Source organism: Melanerpes formicivorus, unplaced genomic scaffold (genome assembly GCF_026170545.1).
Source record: "Melanerpes formicivorus ecotype bairdi unplaced genomic scaffold, bMelFor1.0.p_v2 SCAF_1, whole genome shotgun sequence".
NCBI classification, from domain to species: Eukaryota; Metazoa; Chordata; class Aves; order Piciformes; family Picidae; genus Melanerpes; species Melanerpes formicivorus.
Window position 1 is genome coordinate 29,273,160 of NW_027142353.1, and position 26,129 is coordinate 29,299,288.

Genomic DNA, 26,129 nt, shown 5'->3' on the forward strand with positions numbered 1-26,129 from the left:
CTTCCTAGTGCTGTGTTTTGCAGTGTTGTAGCTATGTGTTAATAACACAGCAGTGTTTTGGCTACTGCTGAAACAAGCACCCAGGCTGTGCTTTTCCAACATTTCCCTGCCCCAGGAGTACTCTGAGGGGTGGGCAAGGTCTTGGGAGGGGACACAGCCAGAACAGCTGACCCAAACTGGCCAAAAGGGTATTCCATGCCATATGACATCAGCCCAGATACAAGAACTAAGTGGAAGAAGGAAGCGTGGCAATATTTGTCCATGGCGTCTGTCCTCGAAAGAAACCACTACACGTTAGAGCTCTGCTTCCCGGGAGCAATCAACCACCCTGTGCTGATGGGAAGTAGAGAATAACATCCCTCTTTGCTTTTTGCTTCCATGTGCAGCCTTTTGCTTCTGTGTGGTAGTTTTAGGCTATGCCTTTAAAATTTTTCACAGATCTTGAACAGAAAGTAGTAAAATGTAAATAAGTCACTATTGGGTCTGAAAAGGAAAATAATGATAGTTCTAAACAATCCCACTGGAGAGTTATCTACCAAAAGAATTAGTTTGGTAAATCATTTCTCTCTCTTCTCATTTCCTCGGGCTGTGAGATACTAACTTTTTTGCTTCTGCTGGCTTCTGCTTGACCTTGCCTACATTGTTTTGGCTAAGTGCTGATTTCTCTGCTCTGTCTCTTGTCCCCTTGTGTACAAGGGGCAAGGGGGGGCAGGGAGGGAGAAGCTATTAGCTTCCCCTGGTCTTTGGCCAGGGGGGTCCTTGTGCTGTTCATTAATTGCAAATTCTTGTAAATATTGTAAATACTGTATATTTTGTACATATTCATTGCATTCTATTGTAGATTTTAGTTTTGCTTGTAAATACAGCTCTCATTTGCTTCCAACTGCACTGGTCTGGCAAATTTAATGTTGAGGGGAATTTCCAGCCCACCACATTGTGCTTAGCATTATTAAATTGCTTCTAACTTATTACTGGTCTGTTGTCATATTTTCCCTCTCCCCAGTCCATCTATGAATGGGAGTGGTAGAGGGGCTTTGGTGGGTATTTGGCCCCCAGCCAGGACCAAACCACCAGAGACAGCCAACTCCCTGCCAACCCGCAAGGAAACTCATGTGAGCAGGCACCAAGCATGGACCTCTCAGCTATGAGATTAAAGATGAATGAGGTGGACACTACTCTCCCAGTCCACGAGCAGGTACAGCACCTTCTGCACAAGTCCTGGCACAAGCAATGTCCATGAGAAAGCAGCATCTCTTCCTGTAGGCTGGAAATTGTCATTCTGCTGCCTGTGTTTAACTGTTTCACTCAGCAAAGACAACAACAAGGCACAGGGAGGACACTCCTCCAGAGACTTCACAGTCTCGGGGGTCACAGTGCATTGCCTGACTGGCAAATGCTATGTGACCAGCTTTCCAGGAGTTCACTTCAACTACAGTTAATCTTTCCATGTGAACTAAACCTCTCTTTACATCAATCAACCCTAGGAGTAGTCTCCAGATCTTCTAATAGCTATTATGAATTGCAACAGAGGAAATCTGTGTTTGAAAATGCTCTGTGGAACTTAGGGAAACTGTATTAAAGAGAATTGGATATATTTGTTCTCAACAGCAGAGTCTTTCATGTTTTTAATGAAAGAAAAGACATAGCATTTCTTGATAGGGCCACTCAGAGAGACCTGCTCTATGTTCTACCCAGTTTTGCTTTCCTTTCAGTGTTCAAAGCAATGGCTTATTTTTCTTTTGTGCTTCCACAGAGGAGAACAAATTGGCATTTTGTCCCTCAAACAGTGACTGGAATTTAGCTTACAAATAGATCCTAGAGGTAAACAAAAGAAGAGAATATAAATACTCTGGACAGCACTCTGATCAATTTTAAAGCTTCAAAATAGGTATGGAAAAGTCATCATGGGACTAAAATGCCCAGTGTGCACCTAACTCCACAGTCATCTGGGCCCCTACCCATGGTTCTAGACAATCTTGAGTAGGCAGAAGCCTCTATTGCTTGCTCAAAGTCTCTGGGAAGTACCCAGTCACTCTGCATGCATAGGGTGGTGGGGAAGTTGGTAGCCATCATCATTCCATCAGAGTGGAGTGTGGTCTGAGAAGGTCTATAGGAACTCCTATTCCACCTCCAGCCCTGGTAGTTTGTTCCCTGGCTTGGGCTGCTATGTGCTGTTTCTGTCCAAATCAAAAATAACACCTATCTTGGTCCTCATTTTGCTCTAGGTACCATGCAAGATTACCACAGAAGGCATGACTTCAGGAGGAAGAACTGATCTGGCCTCTGATGGTTCAGCTCAGGATTTATGAGTATGAATCTATCCATGTTCAGCCAAGACTTAAAGTTTTATGCACAGTATCTGTCTTCCTGAAGATCAATACATTCCTGCAGCAGATCAGTTATCTCCACTAATAGTCAGTACTTGGAAGGAATGACAATGAAACCCCCAAACCATGAAGGACAAGGAAATTCCATGGAAGTTAGTAAATGTATGGAGAACCACAGCCTGCATGCAGGACTGGGCTCTCTGCCTTTGAAATGAAGGCAAATGTCAGAAAACAGTCAGCTACTGTTTTTCTCAACTGTTGAGGATTAAAGAATACTGAAATAGATTCAGTTCAATCTGCTGTTGCATAGCAATATCCTTGCATTTACCAGGAGCTGCCGCCTTTCATTAAGTTCCTTTCGTCTGAGAAGAAAATAATTTTTGTTCGTGTTACAGCCAGGTAGTGAGTGTGAGATCCACTTGTCTGGATGGAAAGCACAGCATGTACTTGGTGAAAAAGTAAACAAGAGAGGAATTGTAATTTTCCTAAGAACATGGTGGTGGTGGTGGTGGGGTGGTACAATAATGATTTGGCAGTAATTTTTTTCTCCTGGGCATGTATTTATTTGAGAGCAATTTACTAAAGAAGAACGTGAGGATTAGTCCTTAATTATTGTGCCATTTCTCCTAGAGCAGCCTTAGCAACAGGAGCAGGGCTCAGAGCAGCCCCTCTTCCTTGCTTCTCCAGCTCAAGACAGCATATGCAGGAATGTCTCCCACAGCAAGACCCAGCAGCCTGTAGGCAAAACAAGCCCTATGTGCCAGACTTGAGCATTGAGTACTGGCTCCACCAGCACCTCCCTGAAGCAGGGTGCCCCACCTTGGGAAAGCACAGCTGAGCTGTCGGGACAGCTTGGCAGTGGCCCCCCCAACTAGCTCTGAATTCAGTGGGGGTTTTGTCCTTTGCCTCCCTGGGAGCTGAATAAGGCCCTTAACAAGCTCCTTGCTGGCCACTGGTGCTATTCTCTGCTACCTTAGAAATCAGAGATGGAAAAGATCAATCAGGTCACCCTGTCCCTCCCCTGGCCAGAGTACTCCCACAGTGCTTTTTCCATTCAAGCCAAAATGCCTCATAGCAACAAAACCCTGAAGAGTATGAATCAGATGGAGAGAGAACAGAGCTAATCAGCAGCACTGGCCAGAATAATGCAAGGACAAAATCTCTCACTGCATTTTCAGGAAAACATACCTCCCCACACCATTTCACATCTGCTTCTAAATATGCAGGGCCTGATCCTATGATGCGCACTAGAAAGGCAAGTACCAGAATTACTCACCGGTAAATGCCCTAGAAGAGGTGTGATGCTGTCAGACACATAGATGATGCTTCCACCTGTGGTTACTGCTATAATGAAGCCATCTAATGCCTAAGAAAAACAGACAAGTGGAAAGTGCTTTAACAGGAATAAGTGGTGTAAACAGGGCATCACATTGCATGTTGATCAAAAACGTTTTACTTCAGTGCCATATTATTATCATCAAGTTGTAGGAACGTTATCTCAAGTTGCAGAACAGCAATTCTCTGATTTTACAGTCTGATTTAACTTTTACAACACTCTTTGTAGTCTAGTAAAACCTACTACTGAAGTAACAAAGGGCTCACAGGAGCATTTCATGTCTCAGTTTTTAAATTAATCACACATTTTAATAATGCAAAACGACTACGACTGGATCCCTTGGAAGTTATTGAAATGAACTTTTGAGCTCTGTGTAAATATCAAAGGACGATAAAAGGATGCAGTCCTATCTCAAAATTGTACTTCTCTGCAAACCCCATAAATCTGAGTTTGTATTAATGTAACGTTGTGTATTACTGGGCTTTCATGTAAGTAAAAGCAATGCAAATGATCAAATAATCCTTAGCTTGAGATTTAATTGAGTGATTTATTTTAAAGGTCATGGTATTAGATTACTCATTCCAAGAGAAATTCACCCTTCTGCAGAGTTTCTTCCCAACCTCAGTCCCACCTTGTGGTAATTTCTTCACTCCAAGGACTGAAGGGGAATGCCAGCCTTACCCCCATCCTCTGCACAGGAGCAATTTCACCTTCATAATTAGTTTTTTCTTTCATCTGACCTCTGAAGCTTTGAGCTAAATGTTATTCAAAATTATATCTAGGTAGATGTCCAGATCTAAACCAACCTACTCTGAGCAGAACGCCAAAAAACTTAAGGCTCAGTAGGAAGTGCTCAGAGACTATATTAAAATCTTCCTATTGTAAATAAGGAGTCATTGGTGAAGCTCCGATTGCCTTCAAGTGGAGCAGATCTCAGTCCTTCCTATCAATTCTCTGGTGATCTGGAGTCAGTGTTGCCTGCAGGATTTGAGCAGTACAGGCACTACAAGCATGACTGAATCAGAGCAGAGTTCAACTAAACTCCTGAGGCAAAACCTGTTCAGAAGACAGGTGTACCACAAACAGCCTGATCAGGGTGCCTTGGTGTTACAAAACCTGACTGCAAACCCAGGCATGCCTCTAAGCCAGTCTAGCAATTGATCCTGTGAGCCTCAGCACATCCTTCCCCCCTGCTGACTTCAATAAGGGAAAGAATTCTGAGAACACTGGAAAACGCTAATTATTTTTTTTTAAAGGAAAACACAAAGGCTTGAATAAAGACACAAACATATGTTCCTTTTTCCAGAGAATGCTGAGCACCCACAACTATTTAAGTCAATGGGAATCTGCTGGTGATACAATCCTTTGAAAAGCAGGTCAATAACTTATACCCCAGTAGAAGAGCTGTGTTTAGCATCTCTGAAAACCCTCCAGCTGCTATAGTTAGTTTGATTTTGTTAATCTATGTGCAGAGAACACGGTTTTCTTTAGTGCAGTACATTCAAGCTGTTTTCTAAAAAGGCATGAAGGCTGTTAACCCGTAGAAGAGAGCAGTGGTTTTACAAGGCAGCTGGATTGTGCATGTTACTATGGTGAAGGTTGCTGGTTTTTTATAAAATCTTTATTTCATATCCAAAACAAATTATACAAAGTGGCTCACATGAACAATTTGTGGTGAAATCAAGTTAACATATGCATGCCTAATTCTATTTTTATTTGCTTGCAACTGGCCCTTCCAGCATTGAGAGGGCATATCCTGCTTCCAGGATTTTACTACTGCAGCCATCCTATATGGAAAAACAGAGCCTAATGCTTTCTCTTATGTAATTTGATGACAGCCTTTTCAGTGGAGTAAGAAAAGGCCATTTTCAGGAAATCTGATATATTACTGCAGTCAATTATGCTTTGACTATTTTGAGTCAGTGCTTGAGAAAAACCTTCGTATCTTTTAAAAATATGATGGGAAAAACTTCAACCACTCTTCTCAAATGTTAGTAAAATAAGATTAGTAGAAAGGTAAAAAAAGCAGAGAATGATAAACAACTAGATCAACAGGAACTCCCAATATCCAATATTATCCTGAAGGGCATGGAAAATCGCAGTAGCAAGAAGGTGATTTATAATACAGGAAACTAAAAGCAATTGTTTTAATCTAAAATAGTGTGTGGCATACAAGTAGAATCAACAAAGGCTCAGCCAGTCAAGACAACTGCCAATTTATTGCTATCTGATGTAAATATTTTAGTGCAGACTGAAGGAGTTACATATGTTATCTTCCCCCACATGAGATGGGAATGGGCAGCAGTCAGTACAATGAAAGCAAAGCACCACTTAACACTGGACCAGGGAAGTCTCATTACAATGCACTGCAATGATTGAAGGACCACCAGCCCCTGGGGGCCGGCAACGTGCCCTGGCTTCATGCCACTCCTTGTGGGGTCCAGCAGCTCCCCAGCAATCCTCCCTGCCTGCTGCCAGAGCCTGGATCATACCCCACATTCACAACATTTGTGGGAGGAGAAGCTTTTTCTCAAAGGACACTGCAGGACCATGCAACCTCCAAGTGCTTAGTACTGGAGAAGATCCTTGCTAAATAATGTTCTAGCTGTTGCTGAGAGAGAAAAATGCATTTTAGCAGCTAATTTGCATTTAATCTCAAACCTACATAAACACCATTGAGTCACGTCCCTTCAAATCCCACCTAGCATTAAAAGCACCTATGGTATAATTTAAAGGTAATTTTAAAACTATCACTGAAAAATAACTGCTCCCTGTTAGAATAAAAAGTGTTTGATACAGGCCTTGAAAAGCATAAGAGTGGAAGTATTACCTATATTAAACCAAGAGAAGCTGTCAGGTTTTATCTGCTTGTACAGCACCTTGGACTAGAGGGATGTGACATTGCTGCTTTTTAGGTACTAGTCTTGCATAAATATTAGGCAATAGTAACGCCTTTCAAGAATAGGAGAAAAACTGCTGCGTGCCCTTTTCTTCACCTCTGTAAAAGTATTCTGATTGGAATCTCTCCCCTGCATTGCATTTCTTGGGAGTCTGCATGCAGCTTTGCAAGCTGTGGCAGCACGGTGCAACTGCACCACTGAGAGTGAGAAGCAGCATGTGAGGGACACAAATCCGTTCTTCCAGTGACAGCTCTGCTTGACAGTCAAATACAGCAACACCTGAAACTTCCTCTTTTGGAACTGCTGATGACATTTTAGTCTAGATGTATAGGCATTTCCATGATGGCTAGACAAAATTAGGAAAAGCATATATGCATGTTCACCTCCAGCATCAGCTGAGTGAATTCTTCATTGCTGAGAAACGAAGGCTTCCAGTCCTGTTGAATTTCAGAAATCTCCGTCTGTGCTGAGACTTCTAGACAAAAAAGAATTTATTAAATTCCAAGAAATTATATCATGCATGACTACATATGAGTTGTTATGAAAAGACAGAAACCACCTTTATATTTAAGAACATCAGTTTTCAAGCATGGGTTTTGCATACAGAAACAATAACAACTCTCTGAACTGGGGCCAGTCCTGAAATACTTTCCTCATTTTTTTCTCAGCTCAGTTTGAACTGACTTCAGTAGGAGCTTGTATTCATATAGCCATTGGCCTCACACAGGATTACTTGGGTACTGATCAAAAGATAAAACCACTCTGCATGAAATTAATATCAAGGCAAGGATTAACATGTGTCAAATTGATATTTGCAATTTACAGCTTCATACTCAGGATGCTGGAGAGCTGGAGTTCGGTGTACAGCTTGTGTGACAAATACGGAGTAGAAAGAAAAATCCTTCAGAAGAGACCCAAAAGGGCTGTGACCACAAACCGCTGAGCTGTTCTCCAAAATGTGAGCTAAAGGTGAGCATTCTAAGCATCCTCACTCTCTCCTGTGCCTACTGCCAGCCCCACAGTCAGGACCAGCCCAGGAGAGGGAATGGAGCGCCAGGATCCCATCACAAATCCTGTCAAGATGTAATGGTCTTCTGTGCTGTCAGCCCATAAGAGTTTTTTTGCCCCACTGTTGGACAGTCCTGGCCCCACAGCATGCTGAGGGTGCCCCATGAAGGGATGCAGGCATAAGTCACCACTTTGCACTGAAACTGAAGCTGGCTGCACCACAGTGAGGTGTTTCCTTCGAAAAACAGCTCCCATAACCCCATAGGGTTATGGAGGACAGATCTCATAATTTAAGGATATTACTAGGTCATGCAGGAAAAAAATTAGAGAGGCAAAAGCCCATTTAGAGCTTAGACTGGCCTCTGCTGTGAAGGACAACAAAAAATCCTTCTACAAATACATTAATAGCAAGAGGAGGGGCAAGGACAACCGCCACTCCTTGGTGGACATGGAGGGGAACATAGTAACAAAATGTGACAGTTTTAGGCTCTTGGGAAGGCTGCTTTGAATGGTGTTGGTGGTGATTCTGGCAATCAGCCAGTGGCAGTGGCAGCTCCTAAAATGGCAGCCCCCATGTCCTCAGCAGGCATTAGAGGGGCAAAACCATTTCCTTCTCCATCGACAGGACCGGAAGTGTCCTCTGCAGCAGCTGTTTCATCTCAAAACCTGTTGGCTTCTGTTAAGGCAGCTGTGAATTCAAATACAGCTCCAATTAAGCAAGTAGCAGCTTTAGAAAAGAAAGGTGGAAGGCACAGAGCAGATCCACGAGCCAATGGGGGGAAGCAACAAGATCCCACTGTTGCTGATGAGGGAACTTCTGCTAAAAAAGATCCTGCTGAGGAGGAAAAGAAGGTTTGTCTTAAAGATATAGCTGAGTTATTGAGACCATCACTGGATGGAGATGCAGGGCAGATTGCAGGTCCTGGTAAGACAGCAGCTAATGGAAGTGCTTCTGAGCTTAAAGAGATCCTTAGGAGTGTGGCAGCGGGATTATGGGGCCAACATGTTCAGGAAGATGAGAGAGATGAGGAAGAGGATGATATTGAACATGCTAGTGCCCCCTGCCAAGAGATAAGGCATGTGAGGAAGGATTACATCAGAGCAGAGAATGAGCCAGTTCTAGCTTGGCAGATGTTTTGATACAGGTGCACCAGCTCTAATAGTGGGAGACAAATCAACATCTCAGCTAGGCACTCTCTTGAAGGATAGTGGAATAGATAGACATCTAGGCAGGTGTCTTGGTAAAGTTTCTCTGTGGTTATGCCTTTTATTGGCAGCTCTCATGAGATACCCACCTTGAGATCATCTTTCATGGAATCCTAAACCCTGGAATACCATGGATGAGGGAATTAAGCATCTGAGAGAGCTTGCTGACAGAGAGGTACTCTGTGGTGACCATGGTACTCTGAATCCTGATGAGATTCCTGTAGGAACTGGTCTTGCTAAAAAGCTCATCAAACTTGCTCCTCCTAATTATGCTACTATTTTGGCAAGCAATATCGTGGCAAGAAATTATGGTGGAACTCCTCCTACGGTTGGCCATTTCACTGATCAAATGAGACAATTGGGGCATAGTCTCACACGTGTTTCTTTGGTTTCAGCCATTGAAACTCTGTCTGGAGAAATGGAGAACTGCATGAAAGAGCTGAAGGAGGAATTTACAAATTCCATACGCCAACTGACACAAAGAGATAATTCCAGTTCTCCCTCCAGATGCATGCAAGTTTCAGCTGTGAGGAATAGATGTCCTCCAAGGAGGTCATTCCAAAACAGGCCAAACCAAAACAGACCACAGAGGCAATCATGGGAATATTTGGATAACTCTGCATGATAAATTTGGTGAGAACATGAACAGATGGGATGGTCAACCAACTTCCAATCTTTTCACGAGACTGAGGGAACTGCAAAGTGGCAGAACCCGAGGTAGCAATACCAGAAGGGTAGCTGTTACTTCCACAGTTTCCCAGGACAACTCTAATAGCTCCAACAGTGATTCCAATTCTAACACTGGACAGTGTGCTCACTGCACATGTGGGCATATTCCCCATAATTAGGGGTGCCCTGCCTCCTGCCAGAGGGAGGAGAGGGATAATAGAGATAACAGAATCTATTGGGATGTGTACATCCAGTGGCCTGGCACTTCACAATTTCGGAAGTACAGGGCCTTGGTTGACACAGGAGCTCAGTGCACCATAATGCCATCAAATTATCAGGGATCAGAGCCTATAACTATTCTGGGAGTCACTGGTGGATCTCAAGAGTTAACTAAGGTAGAAGGTGATAGAAGTTTAACTGGTAAACAGTGGAAGAAGCATACTGTTGTCACAGGACCTGACACACCTTGTATTTTGGGAATTGATTTTCTGAGAGAAGGGCGTTTCAAAGACCCTAAGGGTTACAAATGGGCTTTTGGAGTAGCATCTGTAGAAACTGATAGACAAAATTCGAAGCTGTCTGTTAGACCTGAGCTTTCTGATGAATCTGTAGCTGTGGGACAACATAAGATAGAGGACATTAAGTCACCGGTTGCTTCTCAGACTGTGCATCACAGACAATCCAGAACCAACCGTGACTCTTTGTAGCCCATTCAGAATTTGATTCGTCAGTTGGAGAGTCAGAAAGTCATCAGCAAAACTCATTCACCTTTCAACAGTCCAGTGTGGCCTGTGCAAAAGCAGAATGGAGACTGGCGTCTGACGGTGGACTACCAAGCCCTGAATGAAGTAACTCCACCTATGAGTGCAGCAGTACCAGACATGATGGAACTCCAGTATGAGCTGGAATCCAAAGAGGCCAAATGGTATGCTACCATAGACATTGCTAATGCATTTTTCTCTATTCCCATAGCAGAGGAATGCAGGCCTCAGTTTGCTTTCACCTGGAGAGGAATCCAGTACACTTTCAACAGACTGCCAATGGGCTGGATCCACAGCTCAAGCATCTGTCATGCAGTGATCCACGATGCTCTGGAGAAAGGCGGTGCTCCAGAACACATCCAGTTCATCGATGATATCATCGTCTGGGGTAAAACTGCTGAGGAAGTCTTTGAGAAAGGTAACAAAATCATTGACATTCTCCTGAAAGCAGGTTTTGCCATCAAGCGAGACAAGGTGAAAGGACCTACCACAGAGATTCAGTTTCTGGGAGTGCGGTGGCAGGATGGACGCCGACACATTCCAGTGGATGTGGTAAATAGAGTCTCCACCATGGCAAATCCCATGAACAAGCAAGAAACTCTACATTTCTTGGGGATAGTGGGATTTGGGAGACTGCACATTCCTGGATACAGTCAGATTGTGAAACCTCTGTATGATGTGACTTGAAAGAGAAACAGTTTCCAGTGGGGACCTGAACAACAAGCAGCCTTTGACCAGATAAAGCAAGAGGTAATTCAAGCAGTGGGTCTGGGACCTGTCCGAGATGGTCCAGACATTAAGAACATTTTGTACACGGCTGCGAGTGACAATGGTCCAACCTGGTGCTTGTGGCAAAGAGCTCCAGGTGAGACACAAGGACCACCTCTTGGTTTCTGGAGTTGAGGTTACAGAGGTTCAGAGGAAAATGATACTCCAACAGAGAAAGATTCTAGCTGCTTATGAAAGAGTGATAGTAGCTTCTGAAGTAATTGGAACTGAGTCACAACTTCTCTTAGCTCCTAGATTACCAGTTTTGAATTGGATGTTCAAAGGTAAAGGTTACACACCACATCATGCCACAGATGCCACATGGTCCAAGTGGATGGCTCTGATAATGCAGAGAGCTTGCATGGGAAATCTTGAAAGACCTGGTCTGGTGGAGGTGATCACAAGTTGGCCTGAAGGTACCAACTGTACCAAACCTCCAGAGGAGAGAGTAACTCATGCTGAGGAAGCTCCTCCTTACAATGACCTTCCTGATGATGAAAAGAAATATGCTTTGTTCACGGATGGTTCCTTTCGTCTTGTTGGAAACAAGCGAAGGTGGAAGTCTGCAGTGTGGAGTCCAACACGCCGAGTTGCAGAGGCAAAGGATGGAGAAGGAGAATCCAGTCAGTTCGCAGAGGTAAAAGCTGTCCAGCTAGCTCTTGATGTAGCTGAGTGTGAGAGATGGCCAAAGCTTTATCTCTACACCGACTCAAGGATGGTAGCCAATGCTCTGTGGGGTTAGCTAAAGGACTGGATAAAGAATGGTTGGCAGAGAAAAGGAAAACCCATTTGGGCAGCAGACCTGTGGCAGGACATTGCTGATCAAATCGAGAGAATTCCAGTGAAAGTGAGACACACTGATGCTCACATTCCTAAGAGCAAAGCTACTGAGGAACAGCAACACAACTATCAGGCAGATCTAGCTGCAAGAGTTTCTCAAGTAGACATGGACTCTAATCTTGATCTCGACTGGAAACACCGAGGTGAGATGTTCTTAGCTTGGTGGGCTCACGATTCGTCAGGACATCAAGGCAGAGATGCAACATACCAATGGGCTCGTGACAGATCCATAGACATTTCCATGGATGCTATCACACAAGTCATCCATGACTGTGACATTTGTGCTGCTATTAAGCAGGCAAAGCAAATTAAGCCCTTGTGGTATGGTGACAGATGGTCCAAGTACAAGTATGGTGAAGCTTGGCAGATTGACTACATCACTCTACCACGTTCTCGTTCTGGTAAGCAATACGTGCTTACTATGGTAGAGGCAAACACTGGAGGGTTGGAAACTTATCCAGTTCCACATGCAACTGCACGCAACACCATCCTTGGTCTGGAGAGACAAATCCTGTGGGGACACGGAACTCCAGAGGGGATTGAGTCAGACAACGGAACTCATTTCGAAAACAGTCTTGTAAAGAACTGGACCAAAGAGCGCAGCATCGAGTGGGTATTCCACATCCCCTGCTATGCACCAGCTGCAGGGAAGATTGAATGCTGCAATGGTTTGCTGAAGACCACTCTCGAAGCCATGGGGGGTGGATCTTTGAAAAACTGGGAAAAACATTGAGCACAAGCAACCTGGCTGGTAAATAGTAGAGGTTCAGTGAACCGAGCTGGACCTGCTACAGGAAGTAGAAGGTGATAGAGTTCCTGTTGTTACAGAAAAGAATCTGTTAGGTAAAACTGTTTGGGTATTTTCTCCCTCAGGAGAGGCTAAACCTGTCCTGTTTCAGCTGAAGGTCCTGGTCACACTTACTGGGTGATGCAAGAGAATGGTGAAATTCAGTATATTCCACAAAGAAATTTAAATTTAGCTGACAGAGTTTAATTCTAAATGATTTTCATTGGCAGATCAGTTAGACTGTAACTTTAAGAACTTAGTCTGAGTTCAGTCTGTTCAGCTGCTTTTCTCTTCTGTTCTTGACTGGTGATGCATGCTGCTGACCTTGGACTGAAGCTTATGTGATAAGAAAACTGACTTCTCTAGCAACTGCTTTGCACTAACGAAATTTCCTTTAATATCCATTTCTCTTTTAATCCTTTTTCTGTTCAGTTAGCCTTGGACAAGAAAGGGGGGAAGAGAGAGAGGGGTTTGGGGGGAACCCTGGGGAGATTCTCCTCGGGAGGGTGTTTGTGTGTTACGTTCTTTCCTGTATTTTTGCATATAATGTAAATACTGTGTATTTTGTATATATTCACTGCATTTCATTCTGCTTGTAAAATACAGCTTATCATTCGCTTCTCTGAGTCTAGCTGTGCTTTTTGCGGTGGGAGGATTAAACTTTCACACTACCACACAAAAGATGAGGAAAAGGCAGAGGTACTTAACACCATCTTTGCCTCAAATTCTAATGGCAGGATAGGTTGTCTTCCAGACAACTGGCCTTCTGAACTGGAAGATGGAGTCAGGGAGCAGTATAGTTCCCCTGTGATCCAGGAGGAAATAGTTAGAGACCTCCTTATTTGCTTGGATCCCCACAAGTCCATGGGACCAGATGGGATCCATCCTAGGGTGCTGAGAGAGCTGGCAGATGAGCTGACCAAGCCGCTCTCCATCATTTTCCAGCAGTCCTGGATCACTGGAGAGCTCCCAGTAAAGTTAGGGAGGAGCAGCTAAGCCACTAACTGGTTTTCTAAGCCACAGTCCTTTGAATTAATCAGTTCAAACCCATCTCTGTATGATATTCTCAGCCATAAAGCGCAGTGTCATTAATAGAGAAGATACAAGAACATACAACCTCCACTCCTTGGTTGACATGGAGGGAAATGTTGTATCAAAGGATGAGGAAAAGGCAGAGGTACTTAACACCTTCTTTGCCGCAATTTTTACTAGAAGGACAGAACGTCTTCCTGACAGCTGGCCTGCAGAGCGGCAGAAGGAGCCTGGGATCTGCACAGTTTCCCTACGTTCCATGAGGAGGTGGTTGGAACTCTCCTCAGCAGCTTGGATCCCCACAAGTCCATGGGACCAGACGGGATCCATCCAAGGGAACTGAGAGAGCTGGCAGATGAGCTGGCCAAGCCACTATCCATCATTTTCCAGCAGTCCTGGCTCACTGGAGAGGTCCCAGAGGACTGGAAGCTGGCCAACATGATGCCCATCCACAAGAAGGGCCGGTTGGATGAGCCAGGGAATTAAAGTCCTGTCAGCCTGACCTCAGTGCCAGGCAAGATTATGGAACAGGTCATCCTGAGTGCAATCACACAGCACTTACAGGATGGCCAAGGGATCAGGCCCAACCAGCATGGATTTAGGAAGGGCAGGTCCTGCCTGACCAACCTGATCTCCTTCTATGATCAGGTGACCCACCTAGTGGATGTGGGGAGGCCTGTGGATGTTGTCTACCTGGACCTCAGCAAGGCCTTTGATACCATCCCCCACAGGGATGGCCATGGCTTGGATGGGAGCACTCTGTGCTGGGCTGAGCCCAGAGAGTGGTGGTGAATGGTGCCACATCCAGCTGGCAGCCAGTTAGTAGTGGTGTTCCCCAGGGATCAGTGCTGGGCCCCATGCTCTTTAATATCTTTATTGATGATCTGGTTGAGGGGATTGAGTCCATCATCAGTAAGTTTGCAGATGACTCCAAGCTGGGGGCAGAAGTTGATCTGCTGGAGGGTTGAGAGCACTGCAGAGGGACCTCGACGTACTGGACAGATGAGCAGAGTCCAACAGCATGAGATTTAACACTTCTAAGTGCTGGGTTCTGCACACTGGCCACAACAACCCCATGCAGTGCTACAGGCTGGGGTCAGAGTGAATGGAGAGGGGCCAGGTAGAAAGGGACCTGGAGCTACTGGCTGATAGTAGGCTGAACATGAGCCTGCAGTGTGCCCAGGTAGTCAAGAAGGTCAATGGCATCCTGGCCTGTATCAGGAATAGTGTGGTCAGCAGGAGCAGGGAGGTCATTCTGCCCCTATACTCAGCACTGGTTAAGCCACACCTTGAGTCCTGTGTCCAGTTCTGGGCCCCACAGTTTAGGAAGGATGTTGACTTGCTGGAACGAGTCCAGAGAAGGGCAACAAAGCTGGGAAAGGGTTTGACGCACAAGCCCTATGAGGAGAGGCTGAGGGAGCTGGGATTGTTTAGCCTGGAGAAGAGGAGGCTCAGGGGAGACCTTATTGCTCTCTACAACTACCTGGAGGGAGGTTGTAGCCAGGTGGGGTTGGTCTCTTCTCCCAGGTAGCCAGCACCAGAACAAGAAGACACAGTCTCAAGCTGTGCCAGGGGAGGTTTAGGCTGGATGTTAGGAAGAAGTTCTTCATAGAAAGAGTGATTTGCCATTGGAATGGGCTGCCCAGGGAGGTGGTGGAGTCACCATCACTGGAAGTGTTTAACAAGAGACTAGATGAGGCACTTGGTGCCACGGTTTAGTTGATTAGATAGTGTTGGGTGACAGGTAGGACTTGATGATCTCAAAGGTCTTTTTCAACTCGGTTAATTCTGTTCTATTCTATTCTATTCTATTCTATTCTATTCTATTCTATTCTATTCTATTCTATTCTATTCTATTCTATTCTATTCTGTTCTGTTCTGTTCTGTTCTGTTCTGTTCCAGAAAGACTTGAGCTAGTTTGGTTTCCTGCTCACTCTTTTCTTCTTCTTCTTCTCCTTCATTCAGCTCTGCTAGGAAGGAGATGCTGAGGCCAGCCTTGTCTTCTTTTGGTGATGCTTGCTACTTAATCCTATTGATTAAGGTTTCCAGAGTTTGTAATACCCAATACTCCCTATATAGAGCACAGAGGAAAACTGGCCAGAGAAATGCAAGGGGCTAAAGGATATTAAAGAGAGTAAGTTTATACCAATGCCTGTGCATATTGTCACCTATAAAGAAATCAAAACCTCTGTTCAGGCTTTATAGGTGGAGATGCAGCTGTCTGCTTTCACCAGCTTGTTTGAGTGGCTTCCTGAACTGCTCAGGACTATCACTGATAGCACAGCAGATCTCTGCAGCCCCTGTGGTGTTAAAAAGAGCTTTCGAAGCCAGACCAAGGAACAAAAAGAGATCAGACCATCAGGTTGTTATTAAATAGTTTCAGAACAGAGGATACTTGCAGCAGATATACAGAAATGCTGGTATACATGAAACTAACTGCTAGATGAATTATTTGAGATTTGGGAGATTCTGTGGATTATAAAGAAGGAGGATGCTTATGAAGAAAAAAATTGGAAAATTGACCCCCTTCTCTGACCAAAATCTTGGTTTAGCCTACTAAATGAATTGAATAGACCAGATCCAAAGTACAGTGAAGATAACCAACATTTTAAAATGTTGATGCTTTGTATTATATTGCACTACTACTAATCTAGTTTAAAAATAGATAATATTTGCTTTCTTTTGCAAGTGCACATAAAAAAGTCATTTTTTGACCCTTGCTGTGAAACATTTGTGACTGTTAGCTTTTTTTTACACAATTGTTCTTACAGAAATGAAGTGCCTTTTGGAGTAAATTATTTGGGCTACCAGCTACACTTATCTACACTTATTCAAATCTCATGTGACTGTTCTTTTGCTTGGTGCTATAATTGAGCATATTCACATCCTTCTTTACTCTGCCTTGGGCAGCTAAAAGAGAAAAGATATGTTATTACTGTCATTTTTTGATAGGTATACACAATTATTAAACTTAGAGATGTCCTAGTCTCACTCTCCTGTATGAAATTATCTTGTGGGGCAAAAATTAATTTAAGGAGAAATTGCTTTCTAACAACAGAACCACTATAATTACTTCCTCAGTAAGTTTGACATTTGTAACTCCATTATGTTGGGAGTCATGATACAAGAGTTTTTACAATCTTTTCCACTTCACCCAGAGCTCTCCAGGGAGCAAGGACAGGAGGTGTTGGATGAGCAAAGGCAAGCCTGGTGATGTGGTGCATCAGTTCATGAAACCCCTTTCTGCTTTGTGGGACTGAGGACATTTCTCACAGTCATCAACTGAAGTTTACACCTCAGAGGAGCAGAGCAGGAGAACTCCATTTTAAACCAGTGCCTCAATTTATAAGGGAGAAATGGTTCAATTATCCACCGCTGGAGGGTGGACATGAGTGGCTAGATCAGCAGGGTCAAGAATGCCCTCTACCCTCTGTGCAGGTACCCTTCCAAGGGCCTTAAATGTCACTGTTATGTGCCTTATAAAAAACGAACTTTACTCTTGCAACTCCACGCTGTGTAAATGTGATGTAGTTTCTGCTTGTGCGACCTGGATGAAGCATGTCAGCTATCTGTGTATGCAATTTCCTGAAACCACCTTCAGAAACTTTGGCCTTTTCGGGTCAGAATTTTCTGTGCACTGTGGAAAACTGAGTCCTACACAGTCCACTGAGGAGCAGGAGGCTGAATAGATTGTTTCCCAGCATTTTTCTGCAGAGAGGCTTGAGTGAATGCTTTGTTCTTTTGATCAGAATATTGCAGATTTCAAGGAAGGGAATCTTCCCTCTGGCCCCACATCTTGCTTGTTCGAAGCATCCCTCTTTACACGTGCTGTAGGGCACTGCTCCCCACCTTCCCTCAATTCCTGACATTCAGTCCATTCTCTAGCGGGTTGACAGTCATCCTAAAGAGGAGCCAAGGAGATGGATCTGGGCAGCGGAATGCCTGCAAATGATTTTTTTTTTTATGAGAGAGAAAAAAAACCCCAAACCTTATGTTGGCACTTTTAGACCCCTTGAGCTACTCTGATAATCTCTGAAGGAAACATGATATTGCAGGAACCGTCAGGCAAGTGCACGAAGAGCTGCAGTAAATCTTACCATTGTGTTTCTGCAGAAAGCCAATGACTTTTTCCAGCACAGTAGTTTTGTCCATTTTGCGGGTGTTGCCTGGAAGCATGGAGCTGAGCTCTTTGATAAGAATATTGAACTGATCACGCCTTTTCTTCTCAGACTTGTTACGGGAAGCCCTGTAGACAGGGGGGGGGAAAAAGGATGAGCAGACCCAGAGAAAAGTCATCATGCATCTTCTCTTTGCATTATATGCACATGGAAATTGGTTTGCTGTGTGCTGTATGTGAAGATTAACACAAGCCTCCAGCAAAGCTGCAGAGACAAGTAGAAGGCAACTGTTCCTACCTTCTGCTCTTGTCTTTGGGGAGATGGAGACTCTGCTTGCCCTTCTGTGCCCCTCTAGACACTCCAGTTGAGCCTATCAGGTCAGCACTAAACCTGTAGGTGAAAGAGCTCTGTCCACTCCAAGAAGGAACTCAGAGCAACAGGAATACTGACAATGGTAAAATCATCCATAGAGGAGAAGAGGGAGGACTGGTAAAACTATGGGTCACACTCATCTGTACAGTCTTAATAGGAGAGAAGAACCCTTGTCCTGCAGCTCAAAAATTGTACTGAATCTGGGTTTACCTAGAGGGACCTGTCCACCTTGGTCCTCTGGGCTACCTTGAAGCTGGCTTACAGAAGATAAAAATAGGGTGGTTGTCTTCCAATCATTAAGATTAGGGACCTGACTAGAAGTTCATATGCCATCTAGTTCAGCCTCCTTTCCGTGGTAACCAGGGCAAGTAGAAGGGATAGAGAGAGCATCAGTGTGCCTCATCCCTGCATGGACTGGGTCTGAGGCTGGGAAGTGCTCCTGGACCTGGGGGCTCAGAAGTTCCAGCCCCTAATCTCTGTGTGCAAATTACTTATGGTCATGGTGCCCCAACTCTAAATGTAAAATGGGGACTCTACAGCTTTCTTTGCCAGTCTTGTCTGTTTAGTTTGCAGATTCTTCAGAGTGAGCCTACTTCTGCTGCTGTGATTGAACACCTCATGGGAAGATCGGATCTGATCCATTTTGACACCATCATAATACTGTCATTAAGGTGGTTGATAATCTTTTTAGTGTGTGCACTGTATTTTTTAATTATTTTTTTTTTAATTATGTGCCAACCTATACAAGAGCAAATATTTTCTGAATTGTTTCAATGAATATGACAAATATTCTACTTGGAGGCTATCACTCAGACTCCTGTAGCCATGTGAAAACTGAAATGTAACCCAGAATGTTTGTTTGTTCTGCTGAAAGGTCTTCAAGCAGACAATATTTGTGTTGTTAATTACGTAAAGATCTAAAAATCTGGTTACACATAGACAGGAAAGAAAAGCCAAGAGGCTGGTTCTCAGAGTTTCTCAGTCCCAGATAACTCTGCTGTACCTTATAAGCAGCTCTGAATGCACACTGCTGAGAATCAGATAAAAAATTAACCAAGCATCTACATCTCTCCAAGGACCAGGATGGTAATAAACATTTTCAGCAGAGAAATCACAGCAGAGGCGTCTGGATGTTACTACTGACAGAGGGGTAATTTTTGTTTGTCTTGCTCTTAACCCTGAACACACTTGGAGACACGCCAGACACAAGCCAGCTCTTGATTATTTTACAGCTTTGAACACAAGAGATTGGGTGGATACTGCTTGACTGATTTCAGCCCAGTCTGCAGTGCAAAAAGCTGTCAGAACAAGATGTGAAAAGCTCCAGCCTTATCCTATTTCTGTACAGTTCAAGGGGACATTAAGAACATTGACATTTTACTTCCTCATAATTCAATCCTTGCTTCATTTTAAGCACAAAGGGTCTTGATTGCCATGAAAATAAAACAAACCACCACCAATCCATAGGGAAAGTGCTGCTTCTTCAAATGAAACAAAACAAAACAAAATTAAACCAAACCAAACCAACAAAAAAAAAGAAGCAAGCCTTGACAGAAATATGAAGGATTGATTTTTAACACTTGACATTTTATTCACAAAGGAAATGTAAAAACTACTCCAGTGGAAATAACTCTACCAGTATCTCAATCAATGATCACAGTAAAACCTTAAAAAGGAAAAAAATCCCAAAACAAAACAAAAAAACACCCCACAAACCCACCACAATTAGGTCATTTAAACCATCCCTGCATAGTTGTAAATGCTTTGTTCAGTCCAGTTGCAAATGTCTTATATAATGCAGTTTTCATCACATCCCTTGGAAGATTACTCCTTAGCTTTGCTTACTTCAGTGCTAAGGCATATCATTTACAGTAAGCCAAAACTGTCTCTGTCTTAATTCTGTAATACTCATCCTAGCTCTCTCTCCTTGCTACTCCAAAAACATACAACATATCCAAGGGGAAGAAGAAACAGTATGAATAAAATCTGGATTTTTAGTGAATGCAGCTAAAAGCAGTGTAAAACATTGTGAATTCAGAATGATCAAAATAATCCATTCAAAATGTGGTTTAAATAGCCATTTTAGTTTTTTTACATATTTGCTGCTTATTGTCACAAAGAGAGACTGACACTTGCTGACTAGTAGCCATTACATCTTGATGATTTACAATGAAATGTGGCTTTATGCTAAATTTTGTGTCTCTTTTTGCTGTCCAGTGGGATACATTGTATATGTATGAAAGCAAGTAACTGTACCAGATACTTTCATTAAAATAGTTAAATTTACTTTCTGTTTGAGTGGAAAATGGCAGGTGAAAGTCTTAATTTATTAAACACTTACTTACAGTTCATTTCAAGATGGTTTTGTCTGCAATTTGGAATTCAATTGAATTACAATTTTAAAATAACTTGCTACTAAAACAAGCTAGAAGAAAAGCAGATAGAGGAAAGACATGCAAAAGCCATATTTTTGTTTAAAATTAATAAATCTATAAAACAAAGTAAGCCAAGTCTAACATCAAAGAACTGAAAATGAAATGATGGTTTCTGATCTCCAGAAGATCAGAACAGCTCAAAGAGGTCTTCGATGCTCCCTAGTGTGGTGCCATCATATCCATATTTTAGTCCTCAGGTCTTTGGAGTGAAGTAGTGCCTCAGGCAGTCACAGAATGCAGAATGGGGTTCAAAATAACCAGTGTCCTGAAGGAACAGTTATACATCTTGGCCAAAAACTAAACACTAGGCACAAGGGTGGGAGCGCAGGTGCCTCTACTGAGGAAAGGATGGATGCTTTTCTCATGACTACATAATACAGCCTTGTATGTGCCTAATAAATTGCAGCAGATAGTACATAGTGTGCTTGTGTGTCTCTAACCTGAGAGATTCAGCTCCTGGCTTGGGTCCATCCCCAAAGAGTTTGATCCAGTCTCACCTACTTTTAACATAGAAAATGAAAGAAGAGAAAATTTTTCTAGGCTCTTTTATCTCATCTCATATTTCTCATCATTGAAGGACCTGGTCCTTATACCAAATAAGAAAAATAAATCAAAGAAAGCATGTTCTCTGCAGCATGGGACATATGAGAGTTTCCAGTTATGAAGATACAACAGCAAAATGTTCAGCCAATGGCTTTTCCCAATTTTGAGAAAGCTCTGGAAGAAAACCTGTAGCTTTTAAATTAATCTGAACATTTTTAATATGCTGTAGTAGCTTTAGATTTTCATGAAGCCTCCCATGATTTCAAACTTCATTTCAAATTTAGATTTATTTCTAAAAAGAAAAATGTACTTAAATTACAGTTTAATGAAGTGAGATCCTTTTTTTGTTTTCAAAGTTACTCTTTTTTATCCACCTCGATAGAGGCTTGCCCCAGGGTATGGCAAAAATTCCCTCCAGGAACAAACACCTTGAAAACTATATCAGACAGTGATGACAATCTCTGATAGCCAGGATACATGCTATCCTCTTGTCGTCCTATACACATTTGTTCAATGCAGGGATTATTTTGAACAATTAGCACACAAATATCTTGAAAATAATCAAGCTGTAAGCATGTGAAGTGGCAATACAAGATGGGCTTCCCCCTTCCCTTGATCCTAGGGTTCTGGGGAAGTGTGACACCTCCCACTGTCCTACACTCTCTCCAAAGAGCCATCTTGGAGAAAGAAGACTCCAGGAGACATACTTGCAGTCTTTCAGTACTTACAGGGAAAGTAATGGGAAAGATGGGATCAGCCTTATTTGCAAAGCCTGTTGCGACAGAACAAGGAGTAATGGTTTTAAAATGATAGAGGGTAGATTTACACAAGACAAGATATAAGGAAGACATTTTTTGCAATGAGGGTGGTGAAACACTAGATCAAGTTGCCCAGAGAAGCCCCATCCCAGTAAACATTCAAGTTCAGGCTGGATGGGGCTTCGGGAACCTGACTTAGATAAAGATGTCCTTTGCTCACTGCAGAGGGCTGGACTAGATGACCTGTAAAGGTCCCTTCCAACCCAAACCATTCCACAATTCTATAATATATTGCTTTGTTATGAGGCTTGGCATCAGGAGGAATCCCTTCTCTGAATCCACCTCTTACTCAGGCCCCAGGTGCCTGGCCCGTTGACAGATGGTTGGTCAGAGCACCCTGTATCAGCACTCTCCTGGGCATGAAGCCCCGGGTGGAAAGTGGCAGCAGCAGGGCTCCAGCGGCTGGCTCTGGGGTCTCCTGGTCTCATCAGGTCACTCCTCACCAGCCTAAGGAGAGGAGGTTAGATCAGCGCTTTACTCCTGGTAGTAAAGGCAGGCCTTCAGCAGCCTGAGCACGCCTGTGTTCAGAGGGAGCCAAAGGGAATGGCTGAGCTTGGCTGCAGCCTGTGCTGACCTATATTAGTGAGAAAAAGCTGCAGGGAGGAAAGAAGCAGAGAAGGAATCAAGAGATGAAACTGGATCAACTAGTTGTGCCTGGACTGGAAATACTCTCATTAGAAGGAACTAAGGGCAAAAATGCAGGCAACCCACAACTCCCTCTAAAGCAATTAAACTGCAGGCTGTGGTATTGATAACATATCCAGAAAAACAACAACTTCAAAAGCTTCCAAACAGCTTTTCTGCCAATGACAGCCAGATCTGACAGTTATTCGAAGTATTATTGCCACGAGTCTTCTGCCTTGAAACACACCCTTTCCCACCCCAAAAAGTGTTCACTATGATTTCCTGCCAACTGGGACTTGATGATGGAGTACAGAATGTATGTGAATAGAGGTTTGTGCCATTTTACAGCTGACACAGCACTTTCCCTGGTCTTTCTCAGCTCTGAATGTAACTTTTGGGTGCTTTCATTAGTGTGAGATAGGCATTGCTGGATAAATGACCATCACAATAGGGGAAAATCCCACTTCTTTAGTTTCCTTTTCCAAAGTGTTTTTTTTTTTTTGTTTGTTTGTTTTGCAAGAAATCCACATTTTATATACTCAGGAAGCTCAGATAATGTATTACAGTGGCAGGAGTATGTTGTAGGTTCTTCAGTTCTCATGTTTTGCAGTAATGTGAAGAAAACGATCAATGCCTTGGCTTGTTTGACATTTTCCACAGGAAACTTTGCTATGTTATTTTCTTCCTACAGGATAGCCAAGAATAGGAATCTGTGAGATGGCAGTTTTTCAAGTTGAGCTTGGCTATGTTCAACTCTCTCTTTCTTTGATTAATTGATAATAGATAAAACAGCTTCTGCAGCAACAAACAGTATCAAGCTCATCCCAAGTTAAACAGAGAGTTATAAAAGAAAAAGTGCTCACCTCTTTGCCCTGTCTTTCTCATCTTCATCCATTAGATTTTCTAAGCAGTTTTTTCTGTTGAAGGAATGCGAGAATCATTACAAATTGTCATTTTCTTAGCTCTACTTGCAGGTTAATCTGAGTCGCTCTATTTCATTTTAATAACAGAGTGATGATATCCAGGTCAGATAAATGTGTCAGAAGTGTTTTATGCCACAGTCCTTGATTTTAGGAAACCATTGTGGCTAATGTTATTCCTGAGAGTCATGCTAGCCTTAGGGGCTCCAGCCAAGGATCAAGGCTCCCAGGCACAACATGGTGCGTCAGCACAGCACAAAACCAGCCACTTCTTGGGGGATTTTGCCATGTGAAGGTTACTCTCTGCAAACCATCAGGCTGGATGTGAATTCTGGGGTCTAATTAAGTTGAAAAAGCATTTTCAGTGTTCCTGCATTCCTCTAAAACCCATCCCCAGTGCAAGAGAAGGCATCACAGATGCCTCTGATTTCTCAGGTCAATCTTCCTACTAGGATACCCTTCACCCTCCTCTGTATGCCCTGAATCAAGGCCAGAAGAAATGGTAGTAACTCTGCTGAATTGCACCCCAAATTTAAAGCACCCTCATAAACCACACTGCCTAAACTGCATCATGAAAAAACTCTCCTGCAGCCCAGAACATATTGCTTGCCTGGCAAGCATGGTGCTGGCACCATGTGTGGGGACTATGCCATCCCCATCCCTATTTTTGCTAATCTTTACCAACGTTTTGGGACACACCATCAAGGTTTATAGTCCAGTTGCTCCAGCAGTTTGATCTATAAAAAGAAAGTACCCCAAACACAAGATGTGTTCATAAAGCCACAGAGTAAAAAGTGATAAGTTGTGCAAATTAAGTATATTTGTGTAGGAAAAGAAAAGGGAACAACACAAAAGCAGTCCAGCTGGAGGCTAAGATCCTCAGAAACACTTGTCACCAGCTCACTGCCACCCTCCTTTGCTCCATGACCTTATTAAAAATGATGCTTGAGCCTTAACTACTTGAGCTTGAGGAGGAAGCCTTGCAATGCTGCAGCCTCTCACAATACCTCACACCCATGTCAGGCTCAAAAGATGTGTGCTGCTGCATCCCACTGAAACATTTTCCAAACCAGTAGCACAACACAGTTACAAACCCTGGATACTATCACAGCATCATTTACAAAGTGGCAGACTAATGACAGGCAGTTATAACCCTCATTTCAAAAATCAATGTTTCTCATTTAATGAGTCCTCAACATGTAAGATATGAATAAAATTGGAGGGAGGATGTTAATTGCTAGGCATTATTTAAGCCCTTGGTATTTTCTACATACAGGTCAAACATAATTTTGCCTGTTTAAAGAACATTTTATGGAAAAATGGGAGAAAAAATTTATTAGAAATAACAGTGGATAAATTCCCTTTTTCTGCTTCTATTTCTCTTACAGTGATATTCCACCTGCTCATTACTCAATGGTTAGCTAAGAACATGAAACTACCCTGTAATTTGTTATCAAATATGAGTAATGAGGAATTAAAGCCATGGGTAACTAATTGCTGGGTAAAGCTGCTACTTCACAGCGTTCAGCTCATTGATGGAGGATCATGAATAGGAAGTATGAAGGTCAAGAGACTAGCTTTTTTAGTCATAACTGGAAAATTGAAGTTGCTGAATTCTCTTATACAGAACAAAATAACAAGTAATGCCATGTAGCTTTTTGATGTTTCTCCAGATACTTATTTGTCCTTGCAAACAGCCAAGTCAATCATATCATATATTTTAGACTAGGAAAATTTATAGACCCAGTTAAATTTTAATTAGCAGTATTTTACAAATACTTTAGGTGGCTATTTGCCCATTTCCAGAATCAGACTACTAGCCCCAAAAATGGGTAGTGACAAGATCCAGTGGGTTTTGTTGTTATTTGCTCACCTATTGCAATCAACATGTTCGCTTGTGTTATTAAAGAATACAGAAACCATCAGTAATATGGCAAGTGTTAATATTTAGGATTTCGCTATCTTTCTTTGCCAGACCTTTACTCAAAAGGCTCTTTTACATGCACTCTTGTTGAATCTAGAGTATGACAAGCAAAATGGAGCAATGTCAGCAGAATCTGAATCCCTGAAGGTCTTCCTCTGGTGCACCGAGACCATCTCTGACTACAAAAGATTCCCAACACAAAGCAGAAATACAGGGGCAAGAGCTCTAGGTGGCTCTGAGGAAGGATGGAGTTGGATGGGGCAGTGCTGCTCAGCCCTGAGCTGTTTGGAAAGGCAAAATGTACCTAATGGAAAGGGGCTTCCTAGAGCTGTACCACACAAAGCATCAAGGAATTAGGCTGCTGGGAAGCCTCTACCCTTACCAGAGAGCAACAGGTCCAACTGGACTGTTATGCCCAGGATTTGGCTATATCTGTAAAGCAATTCATGGCCAGCTTCCAGTAAACAAGATTTCTCGCTGACTGACATGAAATTCTGGACCTGCTCTGCTCTTGCTAGTGTTAGAAAATATCTAATTGTCATTTTGCTTCTGTTTTCTTACATGGCAAACTCTCCAGAGCATTGTAAGCACTGCTAACAGTGTTTGCCAGTACATATGTATCATATGCCATATACAACTGCTGCAAACTAGTACTAACATCCCTCTCCTGAGCCACACCAGATGATGGCTTACAGCTGGAGGAGAAACCCATGGCACTGAGTTTAGGTATGTGCTTAGTAC

At 43.1% G+C, this 26,129-nt stretch overlaps 1 protein-coding gene across 3 annotated transcripts in view; it reads right to left on the reverse strand.

Annotated features, from left to right (window-relative positions):
* Positions 1–26,129, reverse strand: part of NPAS2 (neuronal PAS domain protein 2) — a 134,170-nt gene that overhangs the window by 46,837 nt on the left and 61,204 nt on the right. For 2 of the 3 annotated variants that reach the window (XM_068138457.1, XM_068138440.1), the window contains exons 2-5: positions 23,408–23,461; positions 17,732–17,880; positions 6,947–7,038; positions 3,604–3,693 (exon numbers count right to left, since the gene is read on the reverse strand). In XM_068138457.1, the coding sequence (XP_067994558.1) occupies positions 3,604–3,693; positions 6,947–7,038; positions 17,732–17,880; positions 23,408–23,439 (363 nt within the window). In that variant the 5' untranslated portion in view covers positions 23,440–23,461. Of the gene's footprint in view, positions 1–3,603; positions 3,694–6,946; positions 7,039–17,731; positions 17,881–18,049; positions 18,143–23,407; positions 23,462–26,129 lie in introns of all 3 variants that reach the window. The other variant, XM_068138446.1, reaches the window with a different exon arrangement.